Here is a 17,538-nt window from a genome sequence, read left to right on the forward strand (position 1 = left end):
ATCTGACCATAGTTCAAATTATTCCAACACTCCATCCTTTTGGATTTGGGCATTACGCTTCTTGTTGACATGTCCAAGATGATAATGCCACAAGCATGATTTGTCTAAACCATTAGACGAATCAATTTGTAACACACTATTTCCTAAATTGTCTATAACCGTCACAGTTTCATATACACCATCACAAGGCAATGCTTCAAAATAAAATACACCATTATAATAAGCATGAATAGAACCAATTTTATTATTAAATGAAAATCTAAAGTGTTGTTTGTACAAACCATGAAAAGAAATAATATTCCTAGTCATTTTTGACGAGTAGCAACAATTATTCAAGTCTAAACATAATCCACTACTAAGCTTTAAAGCATCAACACCGATCTTGGTAATAGGTGACGATCTCCTATTTCCCATTATCAGGTTCATCTTCCCAAGCTCCATATTCCTACTTTCTCTTAGTCCCTGAAAGTCAGAGCAAATGTGAAAACCACATCCTGTTTCAAGGACCCAAGAACTAGAATGTGATGAATTTTTAGACAAAATAGTGTAAATACCTGCCGAGGTAGGCTTGATCTTGCCATCCTTAATGTTCTGCAGGTACTTAGGGAAGCTTCTCTTCCAATGCCCCTTCTCTTGGCAGTAGAAACACGTTGCATCTTTTGGATCTGAGGCAGGTGGAGCAGAATCGGATTTTGCTATGGGTCCACTAGAAGAAGACCCATCATGAGACATTCCCTTCCAGCATTGCTTAGAGGGAGCTTTCCTCTTTTTCCCCTTTCCTTATCCATTTCCCATGACTGGAACAGTAGCAGTAGGAGGAGTGGATTCATAGTTTTTCTTTTTAATCCACTTTCAGCAGTTCTCAACAAGCCTTAAAGCTAGCTCAATGTGACTTCCTCTTTGCTTAAATGATAAGTCATTTTGAACTGATCAAAGCAAGGAGGTAACGAGTGTAGGATTATATCAATAGCCAAGTCTTCACCGAAGTTCTCGTTTAGCTTGAGCAAACAATCCACATATCTCTGCATGTGTTGCAGGTGGCTCATGATGGACTCTCCATCCTTCATCTTGGTTGTGATGAGTGACCTGACTATTTCATACATATCTTGACGTGCTCTTTGATGGTACTTCTCCATCAAGTCCTGGCACATCTCGTAAGGCCAATAGTCCTTATAGAACTATTGTAGCTCAGGAGTCATAGTGGCCACCATGATACACGCCACTTTGGTCGTGCTCTTGCAGTTGGCCTTATACTCAGCTATCTCTTCAGGAGTATATTTAGACTCATCGATCTCATTCAGCTCTTTGTCAAGGACGTATTCCTTATCCTAGAACCGTAAGACCATTCAGATGTTATGCATCCAATCATTAAAATTGGACCCATTGAATGTCACCTTGGCACAGATGGTCAAGAGCGAGAAAGTGTTGTTGGAGGAACCGAGAGCGTTGTTTGAGGTAGACATCTGGAAAAGAATAAGGACAAGTTTTTATTAGATAAGGAATCCTTAATATAACACCAAAAATGAAATATTAAGGCTAGGATCCAACTGTAAATTATTTGAAGGTAGGTAAACGACGATTTACCAATTCCACCATGAAAACGAAATTTTTTAAACAAATTAGGTTTTATATGAAATGAAACTCCTATATCTTTGAGATACATTTAACTATTCAATTGCATGTTTAATCTCGATTATGCCCTTCAAATTTGTGACTGGGATACCCAGGATCAAAAATAAGGTGTGAATAACCATGCAAATTAGCTTTGTACTCTCGTTGTCATTTACCACCTACTCAATGTGTCGGTTAACCACACACGCTCCATTGATCAATGATAGTTTACGAGCTACCCATTGCCACCATTTGTTAGTCCAAGTTAGTGTGTCGATTAACCATACACGCTCCACTAATGACTTGACAAAGTGCAATGTGCAATTTCACGGATTAGCATCAAATTCACATTTTCCTAAAGTAACTAAGATTGGGAATTTATAAAAAGCGTTTAGTTACTTTATATTTATCATTATACTTATTAATGAAGATTAATGTCCAATCCTACCCGTTCGGCTAACGACCATCCACTAGTCAAGAGTGTCGTGGGTAAGAATGGATACCCAAACACGGTCATTTTATATGCCGCTTCCTTAAACATCCTTTATAGAGGATCTTCGTGAATGAGGCCTACTAACTGTAAGACTGACTGTTCTTATACATATATAATATTAGACTTTTAATTTTATATAGTATAAAGGTGTATTTTAAACTTTTAAAATACTAGGGTTTTAGAATTTAATATTTCAAAATTAAACTTCTAATTAAATTTTAAATTCCAAAACTAAAGGTTGTAATTTGAAACTTTTCAAAATTACTTGATCAAATTTTAAATAATTAAATTAATAAAATAATTTTGTAATTATCTTAAAATTTGACTAAATCAATCTTATTTGATAAGGAAATCAGATTACCATTCAGAAAATTCAATTTAAGGCATTAAAAACGAATTATGGTAATTATGCTAATCTAAACAAGATCTGAAAATTGAAAAATTAGGCATCTGACAAGTGAACTCGTAGAGTCAAGATATGAATTCGTCAAGTCGACCCAACTCGTCGAGTTCAGCAAACAGATTGTGAATCTGTTTTGCTTCTGCTTTGGACAGATCACTATTGCATCAAATACAATTGAAAAACATCCTAGGCTTTGATACTACTGATGGGTTTTGAGCATAACAACATCCTATGTGTTCATGCAACCCTAATTGCTTTGGATCTAAGTTTTCTTACTAATTGAATATGCAAAAGAAATTCCAAAGCAATAACCCTAGATCTAGCATATGTATTTCGAAATTCATATATAAAAAGGGTTAAGATGATTACCTTGCTTGTTATATAGCAATAACAAGAATTCCTTGATTGATCTTGACTCTCGAAAGCTTAGTGCCCCAAATGTCGCACCTCTAATGGCTCACAAACACTTGTAGCAAGAGGATGAGAGGAGAGAGAGGAGGGAATTTGCAAAAAATCAGCTAGGGTTTCTATGCTCTAAGCATTGGCCGAAAACCCTTGGGTGAAGGGGTTTTTAAATAGCTGAGGTTGCTAGGGTTTTCAGGTGGAAACCTTAATTTCTTGCTTATGCCTTAAGCACTCCATGGACCTCCACTTCTAGAAACCTTGGACGAATTCTATAGGGCCTCCCTATAGATTTCATCCACTCCATCCAAAAGGAGTCCACCAGCCCAGTTTTGCAACTATCAATGATTTGCAAAACAGTCCCCGTTCTTTTAATCAGTTCCTTTAATCCCAAAATTAATTCCAAATTAATTTCTGATCAAATACTAATTAAATAATATGATTTCTGATTAATATATTATTCTCATAATATATTAATAAATCATTTATTAACCTCTGTCTCCGTAAGTCATCATGTCAAGTTGCTAAAGTGAAGGCAACCAAAAAGGACCATGCTACTATCAAATCAAGTTCATAACAATTATAGTTGTGGGCTTAGACACCCAATCCAACAATTTGTTCACATGATATCTTGCAGAACGGAGGATTATATGATCCCTTATGTTAGGAAACGCAACTAACTAGGTTAGAGTTCGACAAAAGCTTTGAGGGCTACAATTGCTTATCTATTTTTTGAAGTCATGCTTGCAATTATAGTTATTAGACTTATCTAAGTGGGAGACTATTGGATTAGGTGTCTAAGACCATACTATAATTGGTATGTACTTGAATTGATAGTGACATGGTCCTTTTGGGCTGCCTTCATACTTGCAACTAGATAGGATGATTAATTGAGGAAGAGGAAGAATTTATTAATTTGATTAATAAATTGTAATAAATGATTTATTAATATATTGTGGAAATAATATATTAATTAGTAATCATATTGTTGATTTTGGGATTAAATGAATTAATTAAAAGTGCAGGGATTAAAAGTGCAATTATTCAATAGTTGAGCGAAAGAGTCCAGAACCTTCCTAGGGAAGGTGTTGGACGAAATTATACATATGTATAAGATTATTCTAGAGTTTCTGAAATATCTTATCATATATGTATAATCAAAGGAGGTGGATAATTACCATATTTGATATAATGATATTTTATTCAGATTAGGATTATCCATAGCATCCTTGGTGCACTATATAAAGGGTTATAAAACCTTTGATTTTCGGAAAATCATTCTAAGAAGAAGAAACCAAAAATTATCCTCCTTCCTCCTCTCTCATATCATTCTCTTGCATTGTTTGTTTGTGAGCCATTAAAGGTGTTACACTTGTGACACTAAGTTCTCAAGATTCAATATCTATAAGGGAATCATTGTTGTTACAATATAACAATCAATGTATGCATGTTCAATTAGATAAAACCTAGATCCAAAGCATTAGGGTTGCGTACACACATAGGAATTGTTGTTATGCTCAAAACCCATCAACTGTTTCATAAGATGTTTCTTCATTAGTTGCGGCCGGATGCAGTAGTATCCCAAGATGGCATAAAGCGGTTGTATTTTTAATTGGGGGATACTAAAATGGTTTATGTCCCGGAAGAGTTTTGTTTGATAACCGGATTTAATTTTGGAGCGTATCCAAAAAATGATTTGAAATTTTTTTTAAGAAAAAGAATTTAGTAGTAAAAAAAGATGTTTATTGCTGGAACGTCTCTTTTCGAACCAGACAAATAGTTCGGTTAAAACCTGTGATTTGAAAAGTTATATTTTAAATCTTCCATTCTTAGCAGCTACCGACGATGATGCAGTTAGAGCATGTCTGATATACGTTTTATGTTAAGGCTTTTTGGGAAAAGTAGCAAATGATCGTGTGCCACAAGATTGATTTTTTTTGGCTGAGAACTTGATGGGTGGAGCAGGTATTATTTGTTGACTTTGAAAGTTTTATATTTTTTATAATTGTTTTTATTATAATTAAAAATATTTTATTGTAGTTTTGCTTGGGGCAGCTATTTGTGGGACTTCACCTACGATGACCTTGAGGATACATGGAATAAAATCAATAAATATTTATGACTACCCGAGCCTCGTCAACCTTTCAAGTACTCTATGTAAGGATTTACGGCGCCATTCAGGGTATATAAATATACAATTATTTTTAATATATAACAAGTATTTTAGTTGTTATAATTGTTATTAATATAATTGCTAAAATTATAGATATGGTTGTATGAGATGCTTCCATTTGTTCGAGGTGGTGGTTTTGCGTTACGAAAAAACAAAGAAACACCTCGGATGAAGCGATGGAGTGCAACTAGAAAATTGAAATGGGTTGATGTGAACAAGATTTTTGATATGACATGGGTTTTATATTTTTTTTCTTTATTTAAAATTTTATGTTTGGACTTTTACGTACATTATAAATATGTTAATTTATTTTAGGAGGGACGAAGACCAAGACATAGCATGCCACAGAGTGATGATGAGAGAATGTCTTCTTATTATATGTCATATCAAGAGTATGTATATGGTGAATCGCATTCAGTTCCATCCCCAGTGCGAAACCATTTTAGGAGGCAAGATGAATCTTCGTGTAGTGTATCTTATAGTGGTCGCTCCCGCGTTAGAGGTGGATGAAGTGAGAAATCAAGATTAGAAGAGTTGGCGAAACAGTTTTTTAAGCTTGAACAAGAGGTGTATAGGAAGCAAGAACGCACCGAGGTGTTTGTGGAAGAAGTGGACGACGAGAGTATATGAAACAACATAAATTTTGATGAACTGACAAAATTTCAAACGGAAAAATTTCAAACAAATATTTATTTTGATGAAAAGGTTAGTGACACCCTAAATTTATGATATAATTGGTTAATAAATATGTATATACTTTTTAATAATTTAAAGTTATTAATATAGGTTTTAGATGGTGGGGCTTGGACTACAAACAAATTCGATGATAATGTTTTTGATGATAATGAAGTTGGAAAGGTTATTATACATTAAAATTCTGATATAAATTGTAAATAATTATGTATATTGTTTGTTAATAATTATAATGTATTAATGTAGGTGTTGTACGAAAGGGGGCACGAAGGGGGCGGGGTACAAATCAATTCGATGATCATGTTTACGATTTTTATGATAATGAAGATGAACATGTTATTATACTTACATTTATGATATTATTTATTAATAAATACATACATTTTATTAATATAACGTATTAATGTAGGTGTTAGATGAAGATGTAATAATTACAGGGACTACATATCACTTTGATGATCATGTTTTTGATGATAATGAAGCTACACCTGATAGACCTAGGCTTTGTAATCCATCAAAGTATAAGTGTACTCCTTACATGCAGGTATACATTAAAAGCTAATATGCGAAGAATATTTTTTATGTCAATTTTTCAAAAACATAATGATTTAAATGTTTGAAAATTATTTTAGTTACACATGACACCAAAGCCAAAGGGAAGAGCAAGGAAGAAGGTTGATATCATATCAACAACCCCTGTTCCTCCTCCAACATTCGCTATTAATCATGACTTTTCGATTTTGCGACTGTAGCCTTACTTAGCAAGCGGTGAGTTTGTGTTACAAAAGTATTTTTTTCATGCGTATAACGTGGAACACCGATTCTACAGTTTGATATTAGATAAATAGTTTTGGAGTGTGGTGTTTGGGCATACACACAACGGCTGGTTAGATCAAGCAGTAAGTATTTATAAATTTATAATTATAATTGATTTTTATTTTTTAAACATAACTTTCGCAGCATATGACGATTTGGATTAGACTGTTGATGGAGAGACGGTTTGAAACCGATCAATATACAATAATGCCTCAAATTTTTTTGCCATATTCTCGAAAATGGTTTTGATTGAAGGGCATTTATGTCTGGGATAGCTACACACCCCGAGTTTATGGTTCCTAGGTGGCATGCCAATACGGTATATTGTTAGTTTTATTGAATTTAATTTAATTATTATCATTTCTGTATCGTAATATGAATAAATAATTATTTATAAACTTTGTACAGGTTTATATGCCGATTCATTCATTTCCCAATCATTGGTTGTTTGGGGAACTACGACTAGCGTCAATGGAAGTCCATCTTTATGACAGTCTTGGGAGGATTGCTTATGAAAGATTTGAGTCAGATGGAACGTTTAGCAAATTTGAGGCTCGGGTAGAAATTTTTTTAGATAGCATTAAATATTGGCAGAGGAGGAACATCCCAGGGATTCCATTGAATATGAAATTCATTTTGGAAAAAGAAGTTCCCCAACAATGTGGCGAGTTGGGAGATTGTTCCATATTTATGTGTATGTTTATGGAACAACTAGTATCAGACAAACCTATACGTGTACTTGTAGACCCAAAAAATACAACTTTAGAGTTTCATCAAAGGATGGCAAAAATTTATAGGGGATTGTGTGTTGGTCTTTTGTAGCTGGGTTACATGTATAAGTAAGTGAATGTTCGATTTATAAATCAAGTGTCAGATAGTAATTACTTCATGTGTTAGAATTGCATTCATTCATACAAAATGTAGTAATAACTTCAAAACTTAAACATAACAACGACTACACCATTTTTTAATGTTACAACTTCAAAACTTTAAACATAACAACAACTACACTATGTTTATTGATGTTAGCACTTCAAAGTTAACAAAAAATTAAAAAGCTTACAACTTGTAAACAATAATTGTCAAGAACAACACCCAACTACAAACCAATGCTATCTTTAACTTCTTATTTTCAGATTGAAAGTGTTTATTCGACTTAGCAACCTTAGCTATTACCATAGAAGATTGGTCATTCTATTCATCAACCCAACCGATAAACCCATATTTTGGTCCCTGTAAATTGAAAAATAGACAAGAAGATAAGTTGTAGAAATATGATAGTGTAAATATTATGTAACTAAAAATTGTGATACCATATTTGGGCAAGCGTAAAATAATCTTCTTGGGTTTTTAGTTATACCTGATATCCTAATGATACGTTCACCTCCGCAGTTGTAGTATGTCATTCGCCTTATTTATTTGATCAAATGTGGATAACTTCATAAATTAATTTCATGGACTGAGTATTACCCATTTATACAATAATTTTTATTCCGTACAACTACATTGCCTTGTCTTGTCAATCAGTAAAGTCTGCTTACGGTTTGACTATGACGTCATCTGGTTTGACTATGAATCCTTCAAGTTGAACTATGAAGTGCAAACAAGTACACTACCTTGTCTTATCAATCAGTAAAGCTTGACTATGAAATCATCTGGTTTGACTATGAATCCTTCAAGTTGAACTATGAAGTGCAGAGAAGTACATTGCCTTGTCTTGTCAATCAGACAAGTACAATGCCTTGTCTTGTCAATCAGTAAAGTTTGCTTACAGTTTGACAATGAAATCATGTGTTTGATTATGAAATGATGTGTATGACTATGAAGTAATCCAATTTCAATACCAACTTTTTTATATTTATAATCAAATTTGTGTGATTATCGTAATACACATTCATTCCTTGTGAAAATGACTAATTACACAAAAAGAAGCTTTTGTGACCTACCAATATTCTTTCATAATCTTGAAAGAACAAATCCTAATACCTTCACAGCCATCAAGGAAACAGGTACCAACCGCTTTCAATTCTGTTTTGTGGCTTTAGGTTGCGTGGTATGTCATCTTTATTTTATTGATTTAATTAATAGTTTTAGGTAATGTACCTCGTTTAGATTTTACATGTCACTAATATAAGTATGTTATGTTTTTATGTAGATCCGTACCTTCCTTAGGTGCATGATACCATTAATATATGTGGGTTATTTACCCCTACTTGGCAACTATCTGACAACAATGTACTTTGTGGTGGCTTTGGACGGAAACCATGAACCCCTTCTCTTATCAGTTGGTTTGGGAACTTTAGATTGTGAGGAATCTTGGGCATGGTTCATGATGAAGTTAAAAGAATGTTTAGGTGACAATACAGAGGTTGGTTTCATAAGCCACCTATAGGATAAAATATACTTTGCCGTTGAGAGAGTCTAACCAAATTCGTATCATGGGTATTGTCCTAAAGATATAGCTTGGAAAATACGAGATTCTATCGTACATAATGATATGGAAGTCGAAACATTGTTTCAGAACTCATGCAATGCATATAGTGTGCATGAATTTTACTTTTGTTTGGAAAGATTTCAAAGTGCATGTAGGAATCCAATTTTCTGGCTTGACAATATAGCCATTTCAAAATGGGCACGAGCATTTGTCCCTAAAGTACGTTACAATGTTAAATCGATTGATATTCCTCAAATTGTGAAAAATATATCCACCTACACACATGATTTACCTATCACAACAATCTTTAAGTTAATCAATCAGTCGATACAATTGGCCTATGTTGAACGGGCTGAAATTGCAGGTAACTTTATAGTTATAGTTTTCTTTTCTTGTGTTATTATTTATAAATTAACAAATTTCGCAGGGTGGATTTCTGTTGGTGTGACCCCTTATGCTGAGAATAAGCTTCAAAAGCGAGTGAACAACTCTTATAATTGGGAAGCAAGACTTATTTATGGGGATATATTTGAAGTCGATGACAATTTCGACACCAGCAAAGTACAACTTGAACGTAGGGAATGTAGTTGTGGGAAATGGAAAAAAACGGTATACCTTGTGGCCATGCTGTAGCATCTCTAAAAACCCGTATGTCTGCAACCATTCATGAAATGGTTGATTATAAGTTGACTTATGTCGTGTATCGAGCTGCATTTAGATCTGAGACGGTGACTTCTCTGCCATGACATGTGCAATGGGAAATACCAAATGAAAGGGTGGTCCTGTTACCTCCCAAGTAGAAGTAGTTATTCATATAACCCTTTGCATTTTATGTCCTATTATGTAGTAGTTATGTGTTAATGTTTTATGAAATGAAAATGGATGTGTTTTCTTAATTCATGTTTTATGTTCATTACCGAAACAACATACATTAAAGGAGTAACAAGACACACGTAAAAAACAAATAGCATAACTAACGAACATTCTACGTCTAATCTTATTTAACTAACATGCATATTAAAAATGAGGGACATTCTTTAAAAGATTCCATGCTTCCCCATGCATAAACTCCCTACCATCAGATTCAAAACGGTATAGCTCCATAGCCACCTGTATGAGAATGTCTTCATCCATATTCGGATGTTCATTATCCATCTCGTTGTAAATACGTTCAAAGTGCTTGACCTTTTTTTCAAATCCAGATACTTGGCTTTGACATCTCTTCTTCTTCGATATTGAGTATGACCCATTTGACGGTGAAACAAATGATAAACACGAGACGAAAATGATCTATCGTGAACTTCTAGCAGACCTGGTGGAAAATCCTCCTCTACAGTTACGATCCAAGCTTGAACCAAAGTAACCTCCTATTCGATGATCCATCTAAGTGGTACAGATGAGTCCATAGTTGCAAGGTAAAATTGTAATGTGATACAATTAATATGGATATGAATAATTATTTATGGTGGCCCTTTTTTGTAACTAAAACTGTGTTGTCAAGTCAAACAGTTGTGTATTGTGATGACACTCAGTGCAATGGCTTGTCAACTCAAATAGTCATATGTTATGTTGTCAATAGTTAAGTTGGACTATGAATTGCAGACAAGTTAAAAATTTTGACTGCGATTTTGTATAGAAACTACTATAAATTTACTTTCAGTGAAAAAATCATTTTATCTTAACGATATATTTGTTCTTCATATATTACTTTTGAAAATTTACTCTCTTTAATTTACTAAAATTGACTTCAAAACCATGGACCAATGAGAGGTACTTGGTTCTTAGTTCTTCATATATTCATGTGTACGAGACCAAAAAGTTGAACGATCCAATGTTTTGGACTTGTTTAACCTATATCTTCAACGCCGAAACTCGAGCGAGTGCAACAAAACATCGTGACAACCTAGATATCGCAGCAAAATGGTATGAAATGAAAACTAAAATTATATTATTCAATGATCTTTATACAAAAATTGACGACACCCGTTTAAATGCCAGTGAGGAGGACATCTTGGAAGCTGCTAATGAGGAATACAAATCATTAAATGACGGGTTGGAATTCCAGTATGAAGCCTCTTGGAATATTTTGAAATATGTCATGTTTATTTAATATCTATTTCTATCTATTAGGTTTATACTAGGTTATTTACATGTATTTCATGTGTATTAGATGTACCTCCTCTGTTTAATGTTATTTATGAAAACTCGTTGGGTTATTTTTAACGATACATTACAATACATTATAAATAACAATTTCATGAAGCATTACACATAAAACATTGCAAATATGAAAATTTCATAATAATAGAGCCATCTACATGAAATACTGATTATTTTTAACAAGCTTCCAAACGTCCTCATATTCGAAGTCTCAGCCTTCACGCTCCAAAATGTAAAATTCTTTAACAATTTTCAAAAGCTCTTTGTCGCCTGCATAACGAGTTTTCGTAATTTTCGCATAATTACACGCTCGATTGAACCATGTGACTTCTCCCTTGAAATCCATCCATTTACTGACAATATCTGATTGTAGCTGATGTTTTCCTTCTCCCATCTCATAGTTGAACAATGTTGTTATGCGGGTCTATTCATCACCTACCAGGAAATGCAAGGGAGTTAGTGGCGTTACACCCTCCTTAACACTAAGCCAACATCGTGTTACAACCAACACCTAGTTTTTTGTCCATGGTCATGGAGAATTGGAACCAGCTACTGCGATCGAAGATGTTGCTAGATGGTATGGCTATTCGTTTCGTATAGATTAAACGTTTATTTATAATAATAATAAAAAAGAGAGTTAACAAGGACATGACAAGTGTTGTGGAATGTCTGTGTACTACAGTGACTTAGCATGTCAAATAGTCATTTATGTGTTGTCATTTAAAAGTTTGACTACGATTTGTAGGTTAGTACAATGACTTGTCATTTATGTGTAGTCATTTCCAAGTTTGACTATGAATTCCAACTCTGACTACGAAATGGTTGCCTCTGGACTATGATTTTCAGATTACTAGGATGTATAAATACGACATATAGGATCGTTTTCTTATTAAAAGTACAATATATAATCTGAACTTAATTATGAGTTCATCCTCAAAGTTTGAAATTTGCTCATGGAACGAAGTAGATTGTTACTACTGTGATCTAGTTGACCCCTTTTTTACACCATCTTCAGCAGGCCCATATATGTCGGTTGAAAATTTTCAAGAATTGAAAATGGCTGAGGAACAACAAAAACAAGATAAAGAGTTATCCTGACTTCTTAGTGAACGTCGTAAAGTTAATTGCATCAGAATGCAAACAGGCTCAAGATTGGATAGACCTTAATAAAAAGAAAATCAAAGAGCATGAAGAATGGATAAAAAAGACTAAGAAGACTATCAAAATGACTGAAAAATGGCTTACTGACAAGAACGCAGAGATGATACATCTTAGTGTGAAAAAGGATCGTTTTGAAGATAAAATGAGAATTATGGATGACTATATAACAATCGAGAAAGAGAAGTACCCTTTGCAGTTCCCTGAGTTTAATAATTAGTTAATTTTTTTTTTGTAACATTAGCATGTCTTGGGTTTCCTATTTTTTTTAAAATTAATATGTTTGTTTACCGTTAATTTCCAAGTAAAAAAACATAACAACATCTTAGAATATAAAAGCTTCATTTGTTGTTATAGTGTTCAAACTAAATTAAAATTTAAAAGCATAAGAACAACATCTTAGAAAATTAATAAAAACATTACAATACATAATAAATTAACAACTCTTCAATTTAAGGTTGTTTTAAATCAAAATTAGCGTGATAGGTTTGTGAGAAACTCGCAGAAGCCCCGATAATAAATGTCGTTTCCATAGTAGTAATTCTTGTGCGACGTGATCCACTACTGGATGCCCTTCCAGAGCAATTATTTCTCGTGTGTCCTGCTTGACAACATGTAGAACACTCTTTTCTAATTGGACCCTCGCCTTGGGATGGAATGAGGTATGTGTTTCTTGGCCAGCATGGCTGGCGTTTATCCATTATAGGTGGCTTAACAATCATCAAATCATCGGGGATCTTCCATTCAGATGGCTTTGGTAAAGGGGTTTACTGATTCCTTATATGTTTTCCTCAATGTTTCGGTATGGTAAGCATTTAATGCAAACATTGACCAGTCTTAGTAATTGTTGACTGTTAATGCTCTTATTACATGACCAAAAGGTATGTCGTCAAGTTGCCAATGCCTAAATGTACATGTCATTTGTTGGAAATCAACAATGACGTTTTGTGCCCCCTTTTGACCTCACATTTCTTACTTGAGATCATGCGAACATCCTAATTATTAAAAGAACTTTTATTTTCTTTTACAATATCATCGGACCAAGGGGTGAGTGTTGTTGTTGCTTCCGCTTAAAAATAGACAAAATTACACAGTTAATATCAATAACATTTAACACAAACATTAATATTAAAACTTAGTACCTGCAAAGTTACGTCTTTGAAACCACCACTGTTGCATTGTTGCACGAAAAAAGTCGATCAACATCAGTATCAACACCTTACATGCATGTCCAGATAATGCATTTATAGACTCCGCACTATTGGACGCCATAAGACTGTATCGGTTCCCTTTAAAATGTACCCTAGACCAAGTTTCAGGATTTATACTTTGTAAGTATTCCGATACCGGTTCTTTTGTCTTTTTCATAAGGTCCATGGCAGCATCAAAACCATCAACTGTATAGGCTCTACAAGCCTCCCAAAAAATTCCTTTAACTGTCTTACTCTTCCCGTATCTAGCTACTATGTCGAAATACAAATGGACACCACATATTCCATGATGATTGTGATGAAAAATATTGGCAACAGATGTCGCTATAGATGGAGACTTATCAGATATAATTGTAAGCTCCTCCATATTGACTATATAATCACGTATTTTTTGAAAAAACCATGTCCAAGAATCTGTACACTCATTTTTGCATATACCATATGCAACCGGTAATATTTGGTTTTGTCCGTCCTTAGTAACTGCAAGTAACATGGTACCTTTGAACTCGCACTTTAGGTGGGCTCCATCTACTACAAGGGTCGGCTTACAAAAATTGACAAAAGTGCATACCTACAATACATTGTATATCTATTCAAAAACACTGGTTATAGCTAGGTACACCAAAATAAAAATAATAATAATAATATATAATAATACTAACTGAGCAACCAAGTGCGACGTACAAGAACTCAAACCGATCATCACCATCTGTTTGAATATGTGTCACCGTACCTAGATTATTTTTGACCAAATTGTGGAAATAAGCCGGAAGTTTGGTAAAAGAATCCTCTTTCGTACCCCTTAACAACAACAGTGCATATTGCTTCGCACGCCAAGCGTGATGGTATGAGATATTGATTTTCAATTGAGCATTCATATCATTAATAATATATTGTCCCCGATATGTTCTACTATAATCTTCAGCCAAAACATCAGCAAGATATTCACCCAAAACTTATTTGTTTGCTTGTCGATGATTAGTTTGCAAAATTGTTTAAGAACATGTGTGTACATCAACAAATTTTTTCACTTGGAAAAGTCTGCCAAATTTTTAATTTCATTTGCTCTTAGTAACCAAGAACAATTTTTCCCAACACACACAACCTCATACCTTGATTTGGTCGATCTACTTGTCCTCGTCTGAAACCTTCTCAAAGACATTTTTTCCTAATCGCCCGTTTTAGAAGGTCTTTGTTCTTAAATATACTGAGACATTCAATTTTTTGAACATTGATGTATACCATATGTGCTGGGATATCTTCATTAACATCAACTGGACATGCTAGTACAAGGGGCATACCGTAAAAAAGGTTATCGGGAAACTTAGCTTTAACTTCATGACCCAACTTATCTCCATCAAAATTGCATTCTAATTCAGTTATATCTAAAGCTACATCAGCAACATCAACATAATCCCCGTAAGCATGTACTTTTTCATCTTTTTGAATCATAACTTTTTTCGTTTTACTTTTATCTACTACACCCCTATTCATAACTTTAACTTTTTGTTCGGGAACATCAACACAGCGACCACCCACGTCATTAAGATATGTACCAACATCATCATCACCAACATACTTGTAATTCTCAGGATCCACATAGTGAATAGGTGAATACCTCACATTAACATTTTCAGCAACACTATGAAATTGAGGTACACTAAGAGTAATGAAAGTACCTATTAGATTGTTGCTCCCCTTATCAGTGCATAAGTTAGCAACCGACTCATATCCAGTCTCACCACCCTCCATAACTGTATCACCTTCATCAGCCACCACAAACACTTTCACAACCCTTCTCCACTCGATTTGATTACATTGATCAACATTCTAACATCCATGTCTTCAACTATGGCTATATAATGATTCAATTCAAGATGATAGAAATGAAGACTAGTTTTATATTTGTCTAACAAATTGGTTTTCCTTCTCACCAAAGATACAAACTCCCTATAACCAATATACTCAGAAAATATCAAAGCGTATTCAGAAATATCTCCCTATGGACATACATATTCAAGATTTGTTTCAATAACTTTCCACCTCCCACCAGTTACAACACAAACCAAATATTCATTCATTGTTTTAGAGAGGTTTTAAACAAATTTTCCAAAGAAATAACAACTAAACTATTAATTTGTTGCAAAATTTTATATATAATAAGGTTGTTTAGTAGTCAAACCCTATCAATCTTGTTGAAGCAAGAAGTGACTCTCTTGAACCTCCATCTGTAGTCCCCTCTCCACTGCAATGCATCTGCTGATACCGCAACGTCAAACTAAGAAGTCATCCGCAACCTTCTTTCAGAACAATGACTTATCATTTTTTAACTTATGTATTCACTATGTATTGTCCAGTGTACCTTGCATGGAAACGTCCTTTAAGTCTTTGTTTATTTCTTCTGTAACTTTCCTGGAGCTCTATAAATAGAGCTTTCTGCTTCATTTGCAATATACATCTTTTCTCTCATCTTATATTATCTCTCATTACTCTCTTACTATCAAAATCTTGTTGAACTTAAATCTCTTATCAAAAGATAACAATCTCTCCTCGGAGCAAGTCATTCTTGACTTAATCATGTTAAGCTGATCACACTTATTAACTTGGTTTGATTACAATCCTTGTTACGAATCAGCTTAAGTGTCTACTTGATATAATACTTGTTGTCATTTATATTTCCTTATATTTCCGCATCTAATTATCTAAGTCTCTAACTCTAACTTATTATTGTTGATCTTTATGATCCTTTGAGTTAAACTTATTCCGCAATATAAATTGTTCTAATGTTTGTTCAAGTGTATTTCTCAAGTTTTTCTCTCAACAATTGGTATCAAAGCCAAAGTGGTTGCTTTTTGAACAAGAACTCTGATTTTAAAAGGCCTTCTATACCACTGAAGCTCATTTCTCTTTAAAAAAAACAAAAAACGCTACAAAATCTTTTCAAAACAAGGAAATATGGCACAAGCATTATCACTCAATGTTTCCAATAGTGTTGGAGGTTCGAATAGAGCTCCAATATTGGTGGAAAATGAGTATCATCACTGGTCCCAAAGAATGGAGAGATATATTACAAGACTTGGATAAGATGTATGGAGATCTATAGAAGAAGGACCTCATGTCCCTATTCTCACTCCAGTTCAAACCGACGGTGCTCAAGCCAGACTTTGTCAAGGCCAGCCTACTTTGAATCGTCCCACTAAGGATGATCTCGATAAAATGGAAAATGATGCAATTGCCTTTTATGAAATATCCTGCGGAGTTGCTCCTAACAACTTCGACGTTTTCATCAATTACAAATCTACAAAAGAGATATGGGATGTTCTCAAGAACATGTATGAAGGTGCTAATCAGGCACAAGATAAGAAGCTCACTATCGCACTCAATGAGTTTAACAACTTCAAACCTCATGCGGGTGAAAGCCTTGAGGACTCTTTCAAGAGATTCAACCTCATTGTTACAAAGTTATCAAATGCTGGCACTGTCCGAAGTAACCATGAGATTAACCTTCAGTTTCTCAATGGTTTGGGTAGACACTGGACTACGGCTAAAATGATAGTCGAAGGAGATAGAAAGATTCATTATTTATCTATTTACAAGCTATATGGTGAACTTCAAGCACAAGAATCCACTGTACTCAAAGATTGTGCAGATTTCGGAGGTCCACTCGCTCTCATAGATCAAGCCCCTCACACCCAATCATCGCTTTACTCTCCCTCGTATGACAACCCACTGCAGTCATACGATGATGAAGAGGAGTTGCAAAATGCTATTGCTCTTGTTGGCCAACAGTTCAACAGACTACCACCCTCATCCTTTCGCAAAAATCAACAGTTTACTAAACCTCCCTTTAACCGCAACTTCAATCCTCAGAATAATCACTCTCGATATCCCAAAAACCCTCACCACTCTCTGCAACCTATTAAGTCACATCAAGCCAAGGAGGTACCGCAACTTTCTAAGCCAACTGACTCCGAACCTTCAACC

General features: G+C 34.4%; 1 protein-coding gene across 1 annotated transcript; it reads right to left on the reverse strand.

Moving 5' to 3' along the window:
* Positions 1 to 13,471: 13,471 nt before the first annotated feature.
* On the reverse strand, positions 13,472 to 14,432 carry LOC145112036 (uncharacterized). Its single transcript, XM_079048248.1, has 2 exons — positions 14,217 to 14,432; positions 13,472 to 14,125 (listed from the first exon to the last, which is right to left on the reverse strand). Exons 1-2 carry the CDS (start codon positions 14,430 to 14,432, stop codon positions 13,472 to 13,474), a joined length of 870 nt encoding a protein of 289 aa, XP_078904374.1.
* Between the last annotated feature and the right edge of the window lie 3,106 nt (positions 14,433 to 17,538).

The sequence above is a fragment of the Lactuca virosa genome, chromosome 5, assembly GCF_052849685.1.
Source record: "Lactuca virosa cultivar CGN04683 chromosome 5, Lactuca_virosa_CGN04683_v6, whole genome shotgun sequence".
Classification (NCBI taxonomy): Eukaryota; Viridiplantae; Streptophyta; class Magnoliopsida; order Asterales; family Asteraceae; genus Lactuca; species Lactuca virosa.

What these genes read in the sequence shown, in the direction of transcription:
- LOC145112036 (XM_079048248.1), bottom strand. Translation starts at nt 14,432, where the DNA reads ATGAATGCTCAATTGAAAATCAATATCTCATACCATCACGCTTGGCGT. An exon ending in ACGTCGCACTTGGTTGCTCA is followed by an intron (nt 14,126 to 14,216) that starts GTTAGTATTATT and finishes AATGTATTGTAG; the next exon opens with GTATGCACTTTTGTCAATTT.